Here is a 16,558-nt window from a genome sequence, read left to right as displayed (position 1 = left end):
GGATATATTCGGCACCTGGCCCCTTTTGGTGCCTCGAAATTTTGTTACAGAAGCGGCTAATTGAATTTTCTGTTTTACAAAATGCTGCTGCTAGCGGATAAAACCTTGCAAATATGCATCTTTTTGTTGGTGTTAATTTTACGACAGCGGCCGGCGCCCCATCATTTTGATTCCAAAACTGCACCAGCGACATGCGGACGCTAGGTGATAGCAGCTGAAAGGAGGAAAGACAAGAGAGTACCGGTCATCTCGTGCCGGTTTTACCCGTTATGCTGGTGGCTGTTAGTAATAAATGGCACAGCAAAATACTAAAATGGCTGGAATTCTGAACGGACTACCAGTAAACGAGAATAATCGGCAACTGGTACCTTTTGGTGCCTCGAAATTTTGTAATAGAAGCGTTGCAATTCCCTCCACTATTTGTTTCAATGGAATATAAGAATACGGTAGTCAACGTCATGCGGTCGTGTCTTGAATACCACCCTCCTACTATTTTCGCCTCAACCTTTCTCTGTCGAACCATCACCGTTCAATTACTGTTAGTTAGTGCCAGCCCGCATAATCAATAGGCATAAACGGATGATAATCCATATGGTTTAACAACACCCAATACAAACGGTACTAGGGTAACGGGGGTATTTTGGCCCACTTACATATTTTGGCCCACCCGGTAACATTTTACGCATTTTATCTGATGATTAGAAAATTATGCATGCATGCAACATTGAATAACCTATGAATCATACTACATAATAATTTTCGGCGAAAAACTGGCTCTAGGTTGTGTTATTTTGGAATTAGTTCATACAAGTCAACGTCCGGAAGCTACTGTAACAAATATGTATGCTTTTGAAACAATTCGTTGTTGTAGTAACATCAATAAAATTTCATAGAAACGGTTTGTATACTCTAACATGTTGAAAAAAGTTGAAAAAGTGGTTAAACGCAGGGTCGAAATATGTTTCCCTATTTCTGAATATTTTGGCCATGCCAAGTTTTGACATCTCTTTGTTTACCGTTGCACGTGAACAAAGAAGCAGCTTGTGACAATTTACAGGTAATTACTTCTTAATTTATCACATTTAATGATATGAAATTGGATGAGATTGCCTTTCAAACTGCTATAAGCCAAATCATTTTATTTTTAAATGCCTAAAATTTACAAAAATACACAGTAGAAGGATGTTCTCCTCAAACCCACTATTTTCGCTTTAAAACTACCGCTGATGATCTTAAAAATAATTAGTCCGAACTATTTCCATACACGTCTCTAGATATAAAGGTGGGCCAAAGTAAAAATTTGGTGGACCAAAGCATGTTTTTAATACTTCGTAAAACTTCTCATATTTCTAGGATATTTTTCAATATATTGCATTGTTGAACGGTGAATATTAAAATAGACACTTAGCTTTTAAAAATGATGTGTGTATTTATGTTGAAAAATTGTGCTTGTTTTTCAATGAACTGTGCGAACACTTCCCAAAGCTGGCCAAAATACCCCCGTTACCCTATATCCCGAACTAGTTGTTAGGCACGTTTTATGGTAATTGCCCGAAAAAAATAACATTAACAAAACATTAAAAAAAGCTAAAAAATTGCTGTAATTGTACATAGTTATACCATAATTTAACTATGTTTTTCATTGTAGATACATCAATTTTACATTGAATATCATTCTCCAGAACAATAAAAACATCGTTTTTGCCATTTTTACAATGAAAAAGGGGGGTCGTTATGTATCTTCACAGCATTTTTTCAGGCATTTTTCCCATACATTTAGAAGTCACTGACAATGTTTTTCATGGTAAAATTATTGTCGGTGGTAGATTCAACAACAAAAAACGTTGTTAAAACATGGTAATGACAACAATCGTTTACAAGCTTATACAGTAAAAATGCCGTGTTTTTTATGAACCAGTTGTGACCCGGGCCAACAGAAGTGGCGCGAATAATCAACAATACATTTACCGAAAAATAATACATTCTCTGTTGTTACAGCATATATTGTTAAATTTTGTTAAATTTTGTTTTGTTTTTTTTTTTGCCAAATATGTATTGCATCTAGAGAATTTTTCACAAAATGGAATAATAAAATGATAATCATCACTTATTGTTGATATTCGAAATTTGCCGCAAAAAGATAAAAATCCGTCAAGTTATTGATTATTAAATCTTGAATCGCCACAACCAAAACAAATGGTAAATCTGCAATGTGTGCCTAACAGATGCTATGCATGTATGTGTAGCAAAAGCCCTATAATATATCCTTCGGGTGGCTGAGACTATTCCATCGAAAATTTTTGTAATAACTGTGTCGTTACACTGGTTTTGTTGATCTACGTGATGAAAGATTTGGCTTTACGATTATGCTAATCTACACGGATGGTCAATATTGATCATAAACATTGCTAAGAGAACTCCGAATTGATAGCAATTGATTGAGATAAATTATGGTATAACTGTGTACAAAAACAGCCATTTTTGAAAATTTTCAAGGTTTTTTTTTGGGTTAAAATCAATTTTTTTCCGAAAATAACAAAAGAGTGTGCCGTCAAAATTTTGCCTGCCAATCATAAATTACTCATGGAGTCGAAATTTCATTAAAAATGTTTACACACAATATAAGACATTCATTGAATGTGGACATTGTACTGAAAACAAACGTTAAGTCCTGTTTTTTTTTATTATAAACATTTATTCGCAAAGAAGTAAATGGCAATTATGGGACGTTTACTCCTGAGAGAGAGAGAGAAACGAATACGAAACTGTGTGAATGTCAAAATGAACCAGAATGAGCTGTCATTGACTGTCAATTTGAACCAAGGAAAAGAAGAACATTTTTATGCGATGAGTATTGTTATAACTGAAAGGTATCACGTTGCTCGAAAAAAGATTCATCGCAAAAAGTTTTTGTATTCATTGTCGTTTTATAAAATATTTTGGTTTGTTTTTACGTAACATAAATTTCATAAGCTTTAAGTAATAATCATGCTTGCGTACTTCGATTATTAAACTTGCGCTTTTCTGGATTTAAGGCTCTGGTTACAACTTCGAACACACTTCATCACGGTCGAACTCAAAACACAGAAAAAACTTTTATACAACGGCAAATTGAAAAAAAAAAAAAAAAACACTGACTCGAAAAATTAGTCTGTAAAATTTGCACATTCAGTATTCCTGATGTTACTAAAAACTTCGTTTGAGACATGCATGCGTTACAGCAAGAAGACAGTTGCACACTATCAGAAAACGACGCATTTGCGTGTTCTCTGTTTTGAGTGTAGTATTCATTTCTCCCTCTCAGGTTTACTCTATTTCAGTTGTTTTGGGGGAAACCAACCAAAAAGTGGGTGCCAGAATCAACTAAAGCCCTTGAGTTAAAGTTTGGCCAACTGTCACTGAAAAGTTCCAATCCAACAGGTGTTCATCATAGTTTTAACATTGCTGATATTCGATTGGAACGAGTTTTGACAGTTCGATAGGAGCTTTTAGTGACAGTCGGCCAAACTTCAACTCTAGGCTTTCAGAATCAATGAGTGGTAGATGTGAGCAGTTTGACAGCTACACCAATCCCCTGGAAAATGCACATTTATTCGACGCGATTCGTTATAGCGCTTGAAACTGCCTCATTTGGTGACACTTTCAAATCAAAACTTCGAATACTTTAGGTAAAATTGAACAGTTGTGAGAATTGATAGCTATTTATTGGGTTTACTGCCTGGCATAGCATATCATTCCCACCTGCATTTTCAACAAGCCGAGTAAAACGCGTTTTTATATGATTTTATAACATTGCTTCTTACGAGATGGGACAATATGTTTATATTTTTTCAGCAGTTTTTCAGAACAAAGTTGTTGAGCTTATCCATTGTTACGAAACTATGCATTGTTAGCTACCATTTACGCGTAACAACTCAATTTTACTGAGAATGCAAATGGGACTGATTTGCTATGCGCGGCAGTTTACTTGTGCAAAAAAAAATCTTTATTATTCAATCAAGGAAGTATATAAAAAGAAAAATGTTTTGCTATTTCAGCCATTCCAGCTGTTGCTTTCTCCTTGATTTTCTCTATTTAACCGATTAATTTTGACTTGATTTCGAGTCACCCTGTAAATAAAATTCCTGTCAGTGCTGTCAGTGATTGATGACCATTTCAGTTATCTGGCATCTCTGCCACAATATAAACAAAATGAAATGCAGCTGATTTCGGAATACAAAACAAGTGCAAATTGTAAACTAAAATAAATTTGGATTTTCTCCACGATGGATGCTAACAGGAGTTCTGCTTCACGGCTTGACGATTTCCTCAGCTGCTGTCGGTTATGTTTCAGTCGTAGCTCTACGCTAGTGGATTTGTTCAATACACCAGACAACGTTGATACGTTGGCGAAGATTAAAAACTGTCTTGATATAGTAGTATGGTCTAACTAACTAAATTCTGCGTGGACAAATTTTTATACAATTTATTCAACAGATTACTCCGGATGAATCGCCAGCTACATCAATCTGTCAGCGGTGTCTAATGTTAACTGAGCAGTTCTACAACTACCGACAAATTTGCCGCACATTCGACCAAATGTTTCACAAAAGCATCAAAATTAGCAGAACGTCCAATGTCGATGGAATTGCTTCAACTGACTGCGATAATGAGCTGGCGAATATACAAATTAAATCAGAACCACTAGATATATCTGATCGAATAGAGCATGAACCTTTGGATATTGGTTTTGACATACTAAAAGAGGAGTCTGTCAATGAAGATATCGATATATCAGCAAATAAACATTTAGAACCATCCGGAACAAGTGACGACGGTGGGCCAGCCCGCCCATCCCTCAAGCGAGGTAGAAGACTTAAGAAAATTCATAAGGAAGGATTATCCGTTCGTATGATCATAGAAAAAAATCGCATGAACTGCACTAGGGTATATGCGAACGGCAACATGCAATGGGCATGCGATAGCTCAGATTGCCCATTTCTGTACAATGGATTGCCAGAAGGCGTACTTGTTCCACGCTCAAGTAAGCCACATAATCATCGTCCTCATATGGAGCGCGTTGGTTTGATTTATGTCGTTAATACAGGACAAATAGAGCACTACGCAGTTGACAGCAAATCTGATGTAAGTGATGTTGCTAAGATGGTGTGGAATGATCACGAATGGACCTTATCACCGGACAACCAAATGGGTGTATGTACTAAACAAAAACGTCGTCGGACTGGGAAGACATGTCCTAGATACATAAAAATTCATGGAGATTTTGAGCAAGTCGAGGAGTGCGGCGATGACCACAATCATCAGAAAAACTTTTTCCTAATTCGAACAAGCGTTACGCCCTCAGATTTCGATATCAATCTGTGGAAATTATTTTGTCAAATAGATCCCTGTCGACTCTCGTTGGCCGGTGAAATGGAATTACCCATCCGGCTCAAGTTGTTCTACCAGGGCAACCAGCTTCGACTTGCTGAATGCAGCTGGGGTGGTACTAGCAGGTGGCGTTGTGACACTGTAAACTGCCATGGGCTGCTCAGTATGAGTGACTCAGATATGACGTTCGAAAAGAAGCATTCGCACGAGCCGCCCATCGAGCGACAAGGTGTGTTTAACGGGATTTACTATTGCGTTATGACGACGAACATAGGCTTAAAGAGAATATTCTACAATGGCCATAATTTCGGTAGCAGAAGCTCGGGGAAATGGATCTGCGCTGTACCGGGCTGTAGTGAGCGCCTGTTCGTTGGTGAAAATTATGAATGGTTTGTCATGAAGGGTAGGCACGATCACGGAGGATTCGGCGCCATTATCAAGCCGTTGAAAAAAGAAGCGGTGAGTAATCGTGAAATAATACACTTTCCTGATTTTTCTTTTTGTAGTTTTTAAGTCCCTATTTGAAATAAGTTTCGAACTCCCTGGGCTTGGTGGTTGAGCTCCTATCTCGGGTTCTTATAGCTTTACGGAATCCTAAGATGGAGCCACAAAACTATTGTATGAGAGTTTTGACAGCCCAAGGGCGCGTGCTCCCGGGTGGCGGATGGGAGCTAAGGGAGATGATGAGAGTCAGATACCTATGTTGTAGTCTTTCCTTCTCTGATCTCGGCAATCTCCTATGTGAGAAAGTTTCTTAACAATATCAAGTAACACTAAAGAATTTTTCTCACACGTGGACCAGACCACTTAGTGCAAGCTCTTTTCTGGTCTATATCCATGAATGCATTGCAGTCCCACATAATACTTCGTTACTTATTAGATAGAATGAATTAATGCTTTTACTTACTAACTCTTATGCATTCATGGATGGACTGTAGTTAAACGTGAACTTAAATTCTTCACTTTTTACTGTTAGTTCCATTTCAAGTTGTATTGTTGTATGTAGTATTATTTAGTAAACGTGTACGTGGTTTCTTTATAGACTACATCGTACATATATACATTTTTTTTCTCTTTCCCTTTTCGTTTTTTTTAATAACTTTCACGATTTTATTTCGAGTTTCATAATAAAACTTCGAGTTTAGATGTCTAGATATGTGTTGAATTCACCAACACAGCGAAATTTGATCAAGGAACCACAGTTCTTTCTTTTTCAAAGTTAAGTATTATTTTATCATGTTTGTTTTTGTTTATTGATTAGCATATGTTGTTATTAGGTTCTGTTTTTATTTTTATTATTGTTATTATTATGGTTGTTACGGTTATTGTTGGTATTATCATTGTTTTTATTATTATCATCATTATTTTTCAGCATAGTAAACTCAACAAACAAACAGATGCACATTCATTTACACACACACGCACTCACACTTACACACACTTATTAACCTTCAGAGATCCTTGCCTTTCCTTATCCTTCGGCAGTTAATTGACTAGTTATAACTCAGGGGTCTTGCCAAGATGCTACCCTTACAAGACAGTATTTTTGCAACTTGCCCAGGGTTATTCTACTTAATTGCACAGAATTTAATTGACCAGCTGGTTACTGAGGCTGTGATGCCAATCCTCTTATCACTGGTGTAGCATGAATGGTGCCTCATAACAGCAGTGACCCGGCCCTTGGCCCCCTTCTATACCCACAAATACAAATACAAATACAAAATATTTGAAATAAGTTTCGAACTAAGATAGCAAACAATTTGAATAATTGTTCGTTATTCTCCATTACAGATATACCTGACCCCACAGAATCCTACCCTCCCAGATTCGATAACAATAGAGGACTTAATCGAAGAAATGCCAGCGCCATCCAAACAGGAAGTGCCGATAACACCTGCTCCACAACCCAGACCGCTGAAAAAACCAAAACAAAAACAGCAAAGCAAAAGAAATGACTCAACCGGTGAATCTCAGTGTGAAGAAATCGAATCCAACTCAGTGATTCGAATGGCATATGACGGACACCGGTACACACTATGCGAGTTTTTCGGCGACGGTACATCCTTTTGGCGCTGTTGGGGTCAGCGGTGTAAAAAGTCTCTGCACATGACTCCGGCTGGGTCTCTGTATGCAAAAAACGAAACAATTGACCACAACCATGCGCCTACGGTATCGAAAATTGGTCGAATCACACTGGATGACGGTAGCAGGGAGGGGTTCGCCGTGTTTCAAGACTGCTGGGATAATACAAGTCTGATGTATCGCAACACACTCTGGCATCTTGTTCACGGTGAGGGAGTCTATTTTGCCTCATGTAAAGACTTTCAAATAACAGCTACGGAAGAAGTTCCATGCCCGGCGAAAATCCGAATATCGCTGGATTACACGAAATTTGAACAAACAGGCGAATGCATTAATCACAGCGATAAAATTATGCTTGTTCGAAGTGCACCTGAGATCGTTGAGGGGGATCCCGTTGTGTGGAAGCTGTATCAGCAAAAACATCCTCTATATCTCAGTGACGGTAGTCTGTTTACAGAGGGACGCAATTCGCATCTTTTTATCGGTGGTTATCGGTATACACTGCAAAGTTTACTCTGGAATGGAAGCTCTGTGTGGCGTTGCTCGCTGCAGTTTTGTACAACTAAAGGTCGCATTTCGCCACGGGGGTATTTCCAAACGGCAGAACATAAACATGAAAAACTGGAACGAATGCAAGGTAAGCGTGTCACCACTGCTCTTGATGTATGATTCGATTCAGGAATCTTCAATTTTGCAGGTGTAATGTGGAGTGATAAACGGCAAAAGGAGGAACGTTACATCGTGTCTACCACAGTGAAAAAAACGTTTGCTACCATGTACTATAACACATATTGTTATGCTCTGAAAGATCCAGAGCGCAATGTTTGGAGTTGCTATCCAGCTCTTTGCAATGCTACGCTTCGTGTCGAAGGAGATTTCCAACGGGTTGTAGATGAGATGGAACACCTGCACGATGGCACTTTGACATTCGTTAGGACGGATGAAAGCTCAGAAAGCCAAGTAAACTTTATCATTCATTGTTCTGTTTCCTCATTTAATCTAGCTGTATTCTTTTTGTTCAAACGCAGCAAACTACACCACCCGCCAAAGGATCCTCTCGGAAGCGCCAAATAGTTACCAAAGCTAACTCAGAAGAGGCTTCGGAAGCTAAAGTACCCCGCATCAAACAAGAGCCTTTAGTGTTATCTGAGTCGCGCCCGAAGTTGGACTCTGTCCTGCAAGTTTTGGAAAAGCGTTCTGTTAAGCCAATAGAAGGATATCAGATCAATCAGACAATTCGGTATCACGGCGGGTACACGTACAGCCGCTTTTACGTCCAAAGTGATGGTAGCCTCCGGCTGGAATGTAACAAATTCCGTTGTCCTGGTAAAATAGTACTATCACCAGACTATAGGGTTTTATCTAAAATTGAACATACACATTCGAAAAATTTCGATTCCTACGGAACGATAAGCGACGTGATGACGGGAGAAACAATGCCATACATTCTAGTGAACGGAACACACAAGCGCTATGTTACCTATTTTGTGTGCAACGGCTATCGCTATCACATCATATCGAAGACTCAAAACTTGGACGCTGAATCAGAATGGCAGTGTGGCAAGTGTGAAGTAAAAATAACGATCTCCAACTCGTTTCGTGATATCCAGTTCGGTTCCGTGCATGAACACGATCCAACAAATATAATAGTTCCTACAAATCAGGAAGACAGTGTTCCTAGCGGTTTCGACCAAGGAACTGTACATCTGGATGAGGTAGTGTGGGGTAACCATCGGTACACCACGCCTATTTTAATCAGGCGACTAAATCGAGTCAAGTGGATGTGCTTCAGGCGGAAAGAGTGCAAAGGCTACCTTTATCAGCAATCAGACGGACAATTCGAAGATATGGAACCGCACAACCACGAGGGACCGGTAGAAACAACCGGCGAAGCCAGATACGACGACCTGCTTAAGGTTAAGGATCGATTCGCCATTTTAAAACCGGGCGAAAGACCTAAGGTAAGAAGGCTTTTGTTCCAAAACCATATGTATCGAGAAACAGGGAAAAATTGGGTTTGCAGTCGAAAATCTTGCAACGGTGCTTTACAACCGAACTCTGATTTCTCATTTCTCCGAATTATTGAAGGACATTTACATCAACCCACTATGACATGCATTAAATTCCAAGAGGAAATACAACCCTGTTTCCCTCTGCCACTGTAATGACTGAATGGACTATTTATTGAACATAGAATTAATCGTTGGAAATAGCTTGATGAGAACACCTTTGTATAGAGAAAGCCTGCAATGGTAAAGTTAAAAGTTGTCTCGTTTTTAATCCCAATCTGCTCCTGGAACCACGTTGAAAATCGGTCTTCCCGGCAGTGGGATGCGCATGTTAGGTGGAGGCGGTGGAATAATTTTCGGTTCCAGTTTGAACGAAAACTGCAGGAAAAACTGCTTCGTATCCTTGTTCCAATGGGTCCAAAATTTTCCTTCAGTTTTTTCCACCTCTCGTGAGGGCACCTTAAACGCAATGGTTTCGTACGGTTCGGCAGCGAACAGCAGGTACTGCCACTTGCGATCTGGAGGTTCGATTTTTTGCTCGTAGGCTGACATGAACCGGTGACGCGGAATGATGCCATCAGTTATCTCTGGGTAGTCGATTTGGAATAGTAGTGATTGCTGATGATTGTCCGGATCACGCTGCTTTGTCACCCGATAGCCGGGACGACCAATCTTGACAAACTTTTTCGGTTCGACGCGTGGCTTCTCCGGCTGCATACTGGAGGGAGCTTCCTTTGCCTCTTTAGCAGCACGACGGGCCAGATTGGCTTGATGTTTTTTGCCCTGGGTGTGCGCCAGATAGCTGCCCTCGTTGTTGTGCAGAGTTAGACATAGCTTGCATTCGTACGAACCGAGGTGGTTTTTCATAAAATAAGGATCTTTGTTCAGATCGATGGTTTCCAAGGCTAGCTGTCGCAGACGTTCCCGGCGGTCACGGTTACTTTCCGACCAGGAAGCGACACCGCCTCCACCGGTTTTGCCACCGGCGCGGTTTTGAAAGTCCATTGCTAATGTTTACAAACAGCTGCTAGAAAATGATTTTGTTAGTTTAGCTAGCTATGTTATTAAAAATTGCATGGAACTTACATTATTACCTGATCATAAGTAAGATGCAATAGCAAAAAATAATATTTTCACAATTAATATCCGCAAAGCGTTGTTTCAAATATTTTCCCGAAAGTAGCAGACGCGAGATGAGAAGACTATTATTTTCATGATATGACAGCAGAGTCGCTTTCTATACCACTCTACTTTATCGATGCTACACACTCATTCATTTTCACTTCAAATTGGATAAGTTTTAGCTAATACAGCGAATCTCGTAGAACAATATTTTTATTCTCACAATTTAAATTCAAAATAATGGCTAAACAACTTTTTCGTTATTGAAAACACTAATGAATATTGGGTCATTGATTGACGTTAAGATTTAAACTTGAATTCTGTTTGCTTTTGAAGTTTGAAGTTAGTTTTGAAGACTCCCACTTGAATTCTTCAGTGTCAGTAATATCAAAGATAACTAGAACAAGATACCTGACTCTTGCAGAATTCATCGGATTGTCGCTGCGCGTAAGCAACAGTCAAACTAATTTATACACTGTTAATATGATGTATACCTAACGTCAAAATCAACTGACGAAAAGACCAAGACATGACTCCTGAAAGGTGAAACAATTTTTTCAGTACCTATTATGACGACTGTACGGTGCTGCCATTCGAAAAATGATAATAATGTGTACGAATGTTTAGTTCTAAAACGTGAAACTTTCGGAAGAATCAAAAATTATCGGCGCATCATTTAAAATTAAGCGTACCACCAGAACTTCCTGGTAACCGCTATGAACACGTTCTACAGCCAAGTTTTCCACTCTTGCCGAGGTTAATAAAGCAAAAATCGGGTGCCCCGGTGTACCTGACCATATGCACAATGGTTCTGAAACCTGGCTTGCACCATATCAAACTTTAAGCTTTGGTAGAATGGGACCTGAAAATAAATATAACCCCTCAATATAAACCCCCACTCTGACAGTCGATTTCACACTTTTCTTTCGTACTTTGAAGTGCAAAAAATATGGCAATAGCATTAAGTGCAAAAAATGACAATATCATCAATTTGCATGTTATCTTTAGCGTCGAACTGACCAAACTGCTACACTTTTTTAATGTACAATCTTGAACAGCTCGACAATCGATGACGGACTATGCACGATAAATCGGTTTCGCTCATAGTGACAATTTTATAAGAATTTAAGTCATCAGATGGCAGCACTAATCGTCGGAAATCGGTCGTGTTCAAAATGTATGAAAAATATGGAAGTTAGGTATCTTGTTCTAATTATCTTTCGTAATATCGTAGCGCCGCAATTTTCCTTTACACATTAAATTTTCCAATAGGTGAAAAAATTTGAATATTTTGCCTTCAATTTTCCAGGCGAACAATTCTTATAGTTTATTCAAAAACAACAATCTTTGATTGTTCATAATTTCGTGGTTCCACCTCAAACACGATTCCACGATCTATCAACATTTGAAAAGTTTAAACATGTAACGTTTTGGATTGGCGGAATGGAAGTTTTCAAATGCTAATAGCTCTCATACAACTGTCCCTGAATTGGGTCTTAAAGTTTTTTACGGTTTTCTGATTTTCATTTATCAGTTGAGAGAATGTAATTTTCTGAGCAAAACATGATTTTTAAAAAATGTGATTTTTAAAAAATGTTTATATCGTTGCCCTTCGATTTTCAAATAAAGAATAAACAACTGCTCGAAATGTGTTGAATGAAAGTTCACTCATATACCGTGCATGGGCGAACTGTCATTTAAGACATTTCGAGCAGTTCTTTATTCTTCATTTAAGAATCGCAGGACAACGATTAACATTTTTCAAAAATCAGTTTTTTAATAAATCAATAACGGACCCAGTTAAAATAAATAAACCGTTAGTTATGTAAACAAGATTTTTACAATAAAGGGAATGAGTCGATAATTATTACAACACTTTCAAACATGTAACTTTTTTCATACGTAACTTAAATCAACAAAATTTTGTCCAGTTTTTCATTACAATCCTCTCCGAAGTTTTTTTCATCAGGTGGGAAAAATTTTTCTTGCCAAACACCTGAGAGACCAACCTCAGATAGTGTGGGGTTTGACCTACTAAAACCTCTTTTGACCTTCATATACTGCTCCGAGGAGCTTTGTGGACCCTTTTAGCCTTATATGCTTCTCAGCTAACCAACCTGGAGACTGGGAGTTTGCAGTTTCATCAAAATTTAGGAGACAGCCGCACTAACAGCCTTCCATGTGTTAAGGTCTTCGCACATCCTCCGTATTAGGGTATTAGGCGTCGTACACAAATTACATAACGTATTAGGGGTGGAGGTCGCGTTACTTATTGTTACATAAGGGGAGGGGGGGGGGGTAATTGTGAACCCATGTAGATACTGGCTGAAGTAGGCCTGCCAGGATGGTCTAACAGGATATGTGTCAGATGGAAGTTCACTTCTCCATGACAACTCCCGAACCATCCGGATACCACCGAAATAAGCCGGTGCGTCCACTTTTCTTTCGCGAAATTGGACTATTCCTGGTGCCATCTGATTACCGAGTCTGGTACCTCTACGTTCTCGTTACTGACGATGCTGCTAAGTATATTGTCGGACAAGATGCAGATTGCGTCGTATGACACTGTACGATACGCACACGCAACCCTCAAACAATCCAGATTAAAAACGTATCAGGTGCATACTTTCCCAAATCGCGACGAAAGCTAGCAAAATGTTACCAAAACGCGTGCTCGTGAACTTTCAACGGAGCTGCTAACAAAGTATCGGTGCTACGTCATTGATGACACAATGCAACATTTTTTTGCTTTGGCTTCTTTGAATGATTTTTTATGTACTTTGATGCAAAACAAATTTTCACGAGTTTGAACCCATCACCTTAAGAGGCAACAATGGCGCCTATTAGAATTTTTGAGAAATCGGAAAATTCCAATATTGTCTCGTCGCAATTTTGTTTCAAAGTCAAATATTGTTTGTTTCTTTCAAAATAAAACGCACTGAATTCGTTGCAGGAATCGTCGCCATAGAAACTGGATGGAGACGATTTCTGCGACGAATTCAGTGCGTTTTGTTTTGAAAGACAATACAAAAATTTTAAGAGTTTGTTTGTTTGTAATAGCATTTCCTTACCCACCTTTCAAAAATATAGATCTGAGTTCGGACAAAAACTGACCTCAAAACGTTGATTCTACGAAAACAGTTTTGGCGTGGTTTTAATATATTACATGAAGCAAAATAATAGGAAGTAACGATGACGAGAGGGGTACCTTCTACGCGCAGCTGAAGCGTGCATACAATAGCAGCGCCAATGCATGACTTCAAAATCGTTAACGGAGATCTCAACGCTTAGGTTGGCCAGGAAGAGGAATTCAGACCGGTTATTGGAATTTCAGTGCACACCGGTTTACGAATGAAAACGGCCTTTGACTGACTCACTGACTTCGCCGCCTTCAAGAGTATGGTTTACTTTCTGCATAGCCTCCCATATCGGTATACCTGGAGATCACCACACAAACACAAATCGATCACGTTTTGATTGACGGAAGGCACTTCTCGGATATTATCGACGTCCGAACCTATCGTGACGCAAACGTTCCTAATATTCAAAATGCACCAAAGACATTCGGTTGTCAACAATCACCTTTTATCGTCGTTCGCCACTACTGAGTATGCGCAAAGCCTTAAGGCAGTGTTGCCGTATCTGTGAAAGCTGCTGGAGTATTGTTAAAGCAGTCATCAACAACGCAGCTGAAGGTGCTGTTGGATTCGTCGAGAGGAATCGACGTAACGGCTGGTTCGACGAGTAGTGTCAAACTATTCTAGACGAGAAAAATGCAGCGCGGGCATTGGTGCTGCAGCAAAGGATCCGTCATAACGTGAGTCGGTACAAACAGAAACGAAGACAGTAGACACATATTTTCCGGAACAAAAAAAAAAAGAAATGGAGCAACTGTATCGTTCTCAAGAAACACGTAGATTCTACAAGAAACTAAACGCGTTCCGTGCACGCTTTGTGCCGTGAACTGAAATATGTCGGGATAAAGATGAGGGAATCTTGACGGATGAACGTGGGGTGATCGATAGTTGGAATAAGCACTGCAATAAACACCTGAGTGGCGCAGAGAAAGAGGACCAAGACGCTAGGAGGAACTACTTCGTCAGCACAGCGGATGAGGGAGACATACCACCCCCATCCCTCCCCCAAATTAAGTGAAGTTAGATCCGCTGATAGTCAGCTTCTGGGATACAGAGCAGCTACCGGAGGAGTGGGAGGAGGGAATAACATACCCAAAATACAAGAAGGACGAAAACTTGAAATGTGAGAAGTACCGAGCGTCGAGCGATCACTAATCTCAACGCAGCCTACAAAGTGCTCTCCCAGATCTCTTTTCGCCGTCGCTCACCGCTAGCACGAAGGTTTGTGGGAAGCTATCGAGCCAGTTTTGTGGAGTGCTGTGTGAAGATTTCGGGTGCGTTATCAAGCCCGTTTGAAGCATGACACCTTCAAAACGTGCGGCCTTTGTCATCCGAGGCATGATCTTCAATAAATCTGTCATTCTTGTGGATCTTATCAGAGGGACGTTTCAAGCGGTTGCTGAACTGTATACCAAAAGTTGGATTGAAGGTTAATAGCGTCGAAGACCAAGTATCTGCTAGCAGAGGAAACCGAGCGCGATATGACATGCATAGGCAGTAGCGTAGTGACCGACGGAGAGTAGTTCGAGGTGGTTGACAAATTTGTGTGCCTCGGATCATTGGTAACGTCCGACAACAACTGCAGCAGAGAAATCCGCAGACGTATTGCAGCTGGAAGTCGTGCCTACTATGAACTCCACAAGACGTTGAGATCTGGCAAACTTCGCTCCCGTATCAAGTGCACCATGTACAAGAAGCTCGTAAGACCGGTAGTCTTCTACGGGCACGAGACATAGACACTGCTTGAGGAGCACTTGCAAGCACTAGCAGTTTTCGAACGACGTGTGCTCAGGACTATCCTCGGCGGATTATGGAGGCGAAGAATGAACCACGAGCTGGTGCAACTCTACGGCGAGCCCAGTATCCAGAAAGTCGCTACAGGTGGAAGGGACATGTTGTAAGAATGCCGGACAACTATCACGCAAAAATGGTGTTCGCTTCGAATTCGACCGGTATAAGACACAAAGACACGCAACGAGCAGGTGGTTGGACCAAATGGAGTAGGATCTTGGAAATGTTGGACGCTCAAAAAACTGGAGACAAGTTGCCATGGACCGAGTGGATCTACTAATATCTGAATGTGATGGTTAAATTATGTCATATTGAGGAAAGAAGTCTCAGAAATCGATTGTGTCAAATTAACTAAAATGTCAGCAACATATCAATTTTACCCCGATTCCCTTACAATAGTGAAATAGGCGATACTCAAAGATACACTAACAATTTATCTTCACATGATCGCAGGGGGGCTGTTTTATCGCCAGGACGGGTCAAAACATAAAAATCCCACTTCTGCTATAAGACTTTTTATCTGCCAAAAATGAAACTTTGACCACTTTGACGCTTCCCGAAGTCCGATAGAGCTCAAATTTTACGTGAGGCCTTTTCCGAGAAGATGATTTTGACGTAGGACTACGTCTTTGTTTTCTATACTAGATTACATTTTGTGAACTTGTAAATGAAACTGGCAAATGTTGCGTCAGATTTCAAACGATTATAGCGAGCGAACGACTTAATGCATCTTAGTCATTTATATGTCGGTGGATAGATAAAATGTGTAACAATTTTTTGATATAATGTTTAATATTGTTGCATTGCTGCTTACTGGTGGAAAAAGGTGAAAAGTTCCAAGGTCAAGCTTTCCCTTATATTTCCCTCGTTATTGGCTTGCTTCCCGAGCACAGATAACAATAACATGGACGAAATAAATTCCACTGCCTACATATTTTGACTCAACAAAGTGTTTTGGTTTGTTCCTCTTTCTCCAAGCTGTGTGGCCACGCCTTAATGGCAAAAATCTACGCTGAACTCGATACAAAAGATTGCGTGTAGAAAATT

The 16,558-nt window shown here is 39.9% G+C and overlaps 2 protein-coding genes across 6 annotated transcripts; one reads left to right on the top strand and one right to left on the bottom strand.

The window, feature by feature from the left end:
- Nucleotides 1-4,176: 4,176 nt before the first annotated feature.
- LOC129724219 (uncharacterized) lies at nt 4,177-9,662 on the top strand. Of its 2 annotated transcripts, XM_055678926.1 has the most exons (6): nt 4,177-4,418; nt 4,477-5,023; nt 5,087-5,829; nt 7,162-8,089; nt 8,150-8,412; nt 8,481-9,662. In XM_055678926.1, exons 1-6 carry the CDS (start codon nt 4,266-4,268, stop codon nt 9,615-9,617), a joined length of 3,771 nt encoding a protein of 1,256 aa, XP_055534901.1. In that variant the 5' UTR covers nt 4,177-4,265; the 3' UTR covers nt 9,618-9,662. The 2 variants fall into 2 exon arrangements, with proteins under 2 accessions (XP_055534901.1, XP_055534900.1); XM_055678925.1 differs by having other exon boundaries at nt 4,477-5,829.
- Nucleotides 9,567-10,706, bottom strand: LOC129724220 (splicing factor 3A subunit 2). Of its 4 annotated transcripts, none has more exons than XM_055678929.1 (2): nt 10,556-10,706; nt 9,567-10,488 (listed from the first exon to the last, which is right to left on the bottom strand). In XM_055678929.1, the coding sequence occupies exon 2, from the start codon at nt 10,464-10,466 to the stop codon at nt 9,729-9,731; it is 738 nt and encodes a 245-aa protein (XP_055534904.1). In that variant the 5' UTR covers nt 10,467-10,488; nt 10,556-10,706; the 3' UTR covers nt 9,567-9,728. The 4 variants fall into 4 exon arrangements, with proteins under 4 accessions (XP_055534904.1, XP_055534902.1, XP_055534903.1 ...); XM_055678927.1 differs by having other exon boundaries at nt 10,548-10,705; XM_055678928.1 differs by having other exon boundaries at nt 9,567-10,485; nt 10,548-10,704.
- Nucleotides 10,707-16,558: the final 5,852 nt, after the last annotated feature.

Source organism: Wyeomyia smithii, chromosome 2 (assembly GCF_029784165.1).
Source record: "Wyeomyia smithii strain HCP4-BCI-WySm-NY-G18 chromosome 2, ASM2978416v1, whole genome shotgun sequence".
NCBI classification, from domain to species: domain Eukaryota; kingdom Metazoa; phylum Arthropoda; class Insecta; order Diptera; family Culicidae; genus Wyeomyia; species Wyeomyia smithii.
Note: the sequence above shows the minus strand (reverse complement) of the source record. Positions and strands in the feature narration are given on the sequence as shown.

Excerpts from the sequence above, each read along its gene's own strand:
- LOC129724220 (XM_055678929.1), bottom strand. The coding sequence starts at position 10,466 with ATGGACTTTCAAAACCGCGCCGGTGGCAAAACCGGTGGAGGCGGTGTC.
- LOC129724219 (XM_055678925.1), top strand. The coding sequence starts at position 4,266 with ATGGATGCTAACAGGAGTTCTGCTTCACGGCTTGACGATTTCCTCAGC. Across the intron at positions 5,830-7,161 it reads AGCCGTTGAAAAAAGAAGCG|ATATACCTGACCCCACAGAA; the intron begins GTGAGTAATCGT and ends TCTCCATTACAG. Across the intron at positions 8,090-8,149 it reads AAAACTGGAACGAATGCAAG|GTGTAATGTGGAGTGATAAA; the intron begins GTAAGCGTGTCA and ends TCAATTTTGCAG.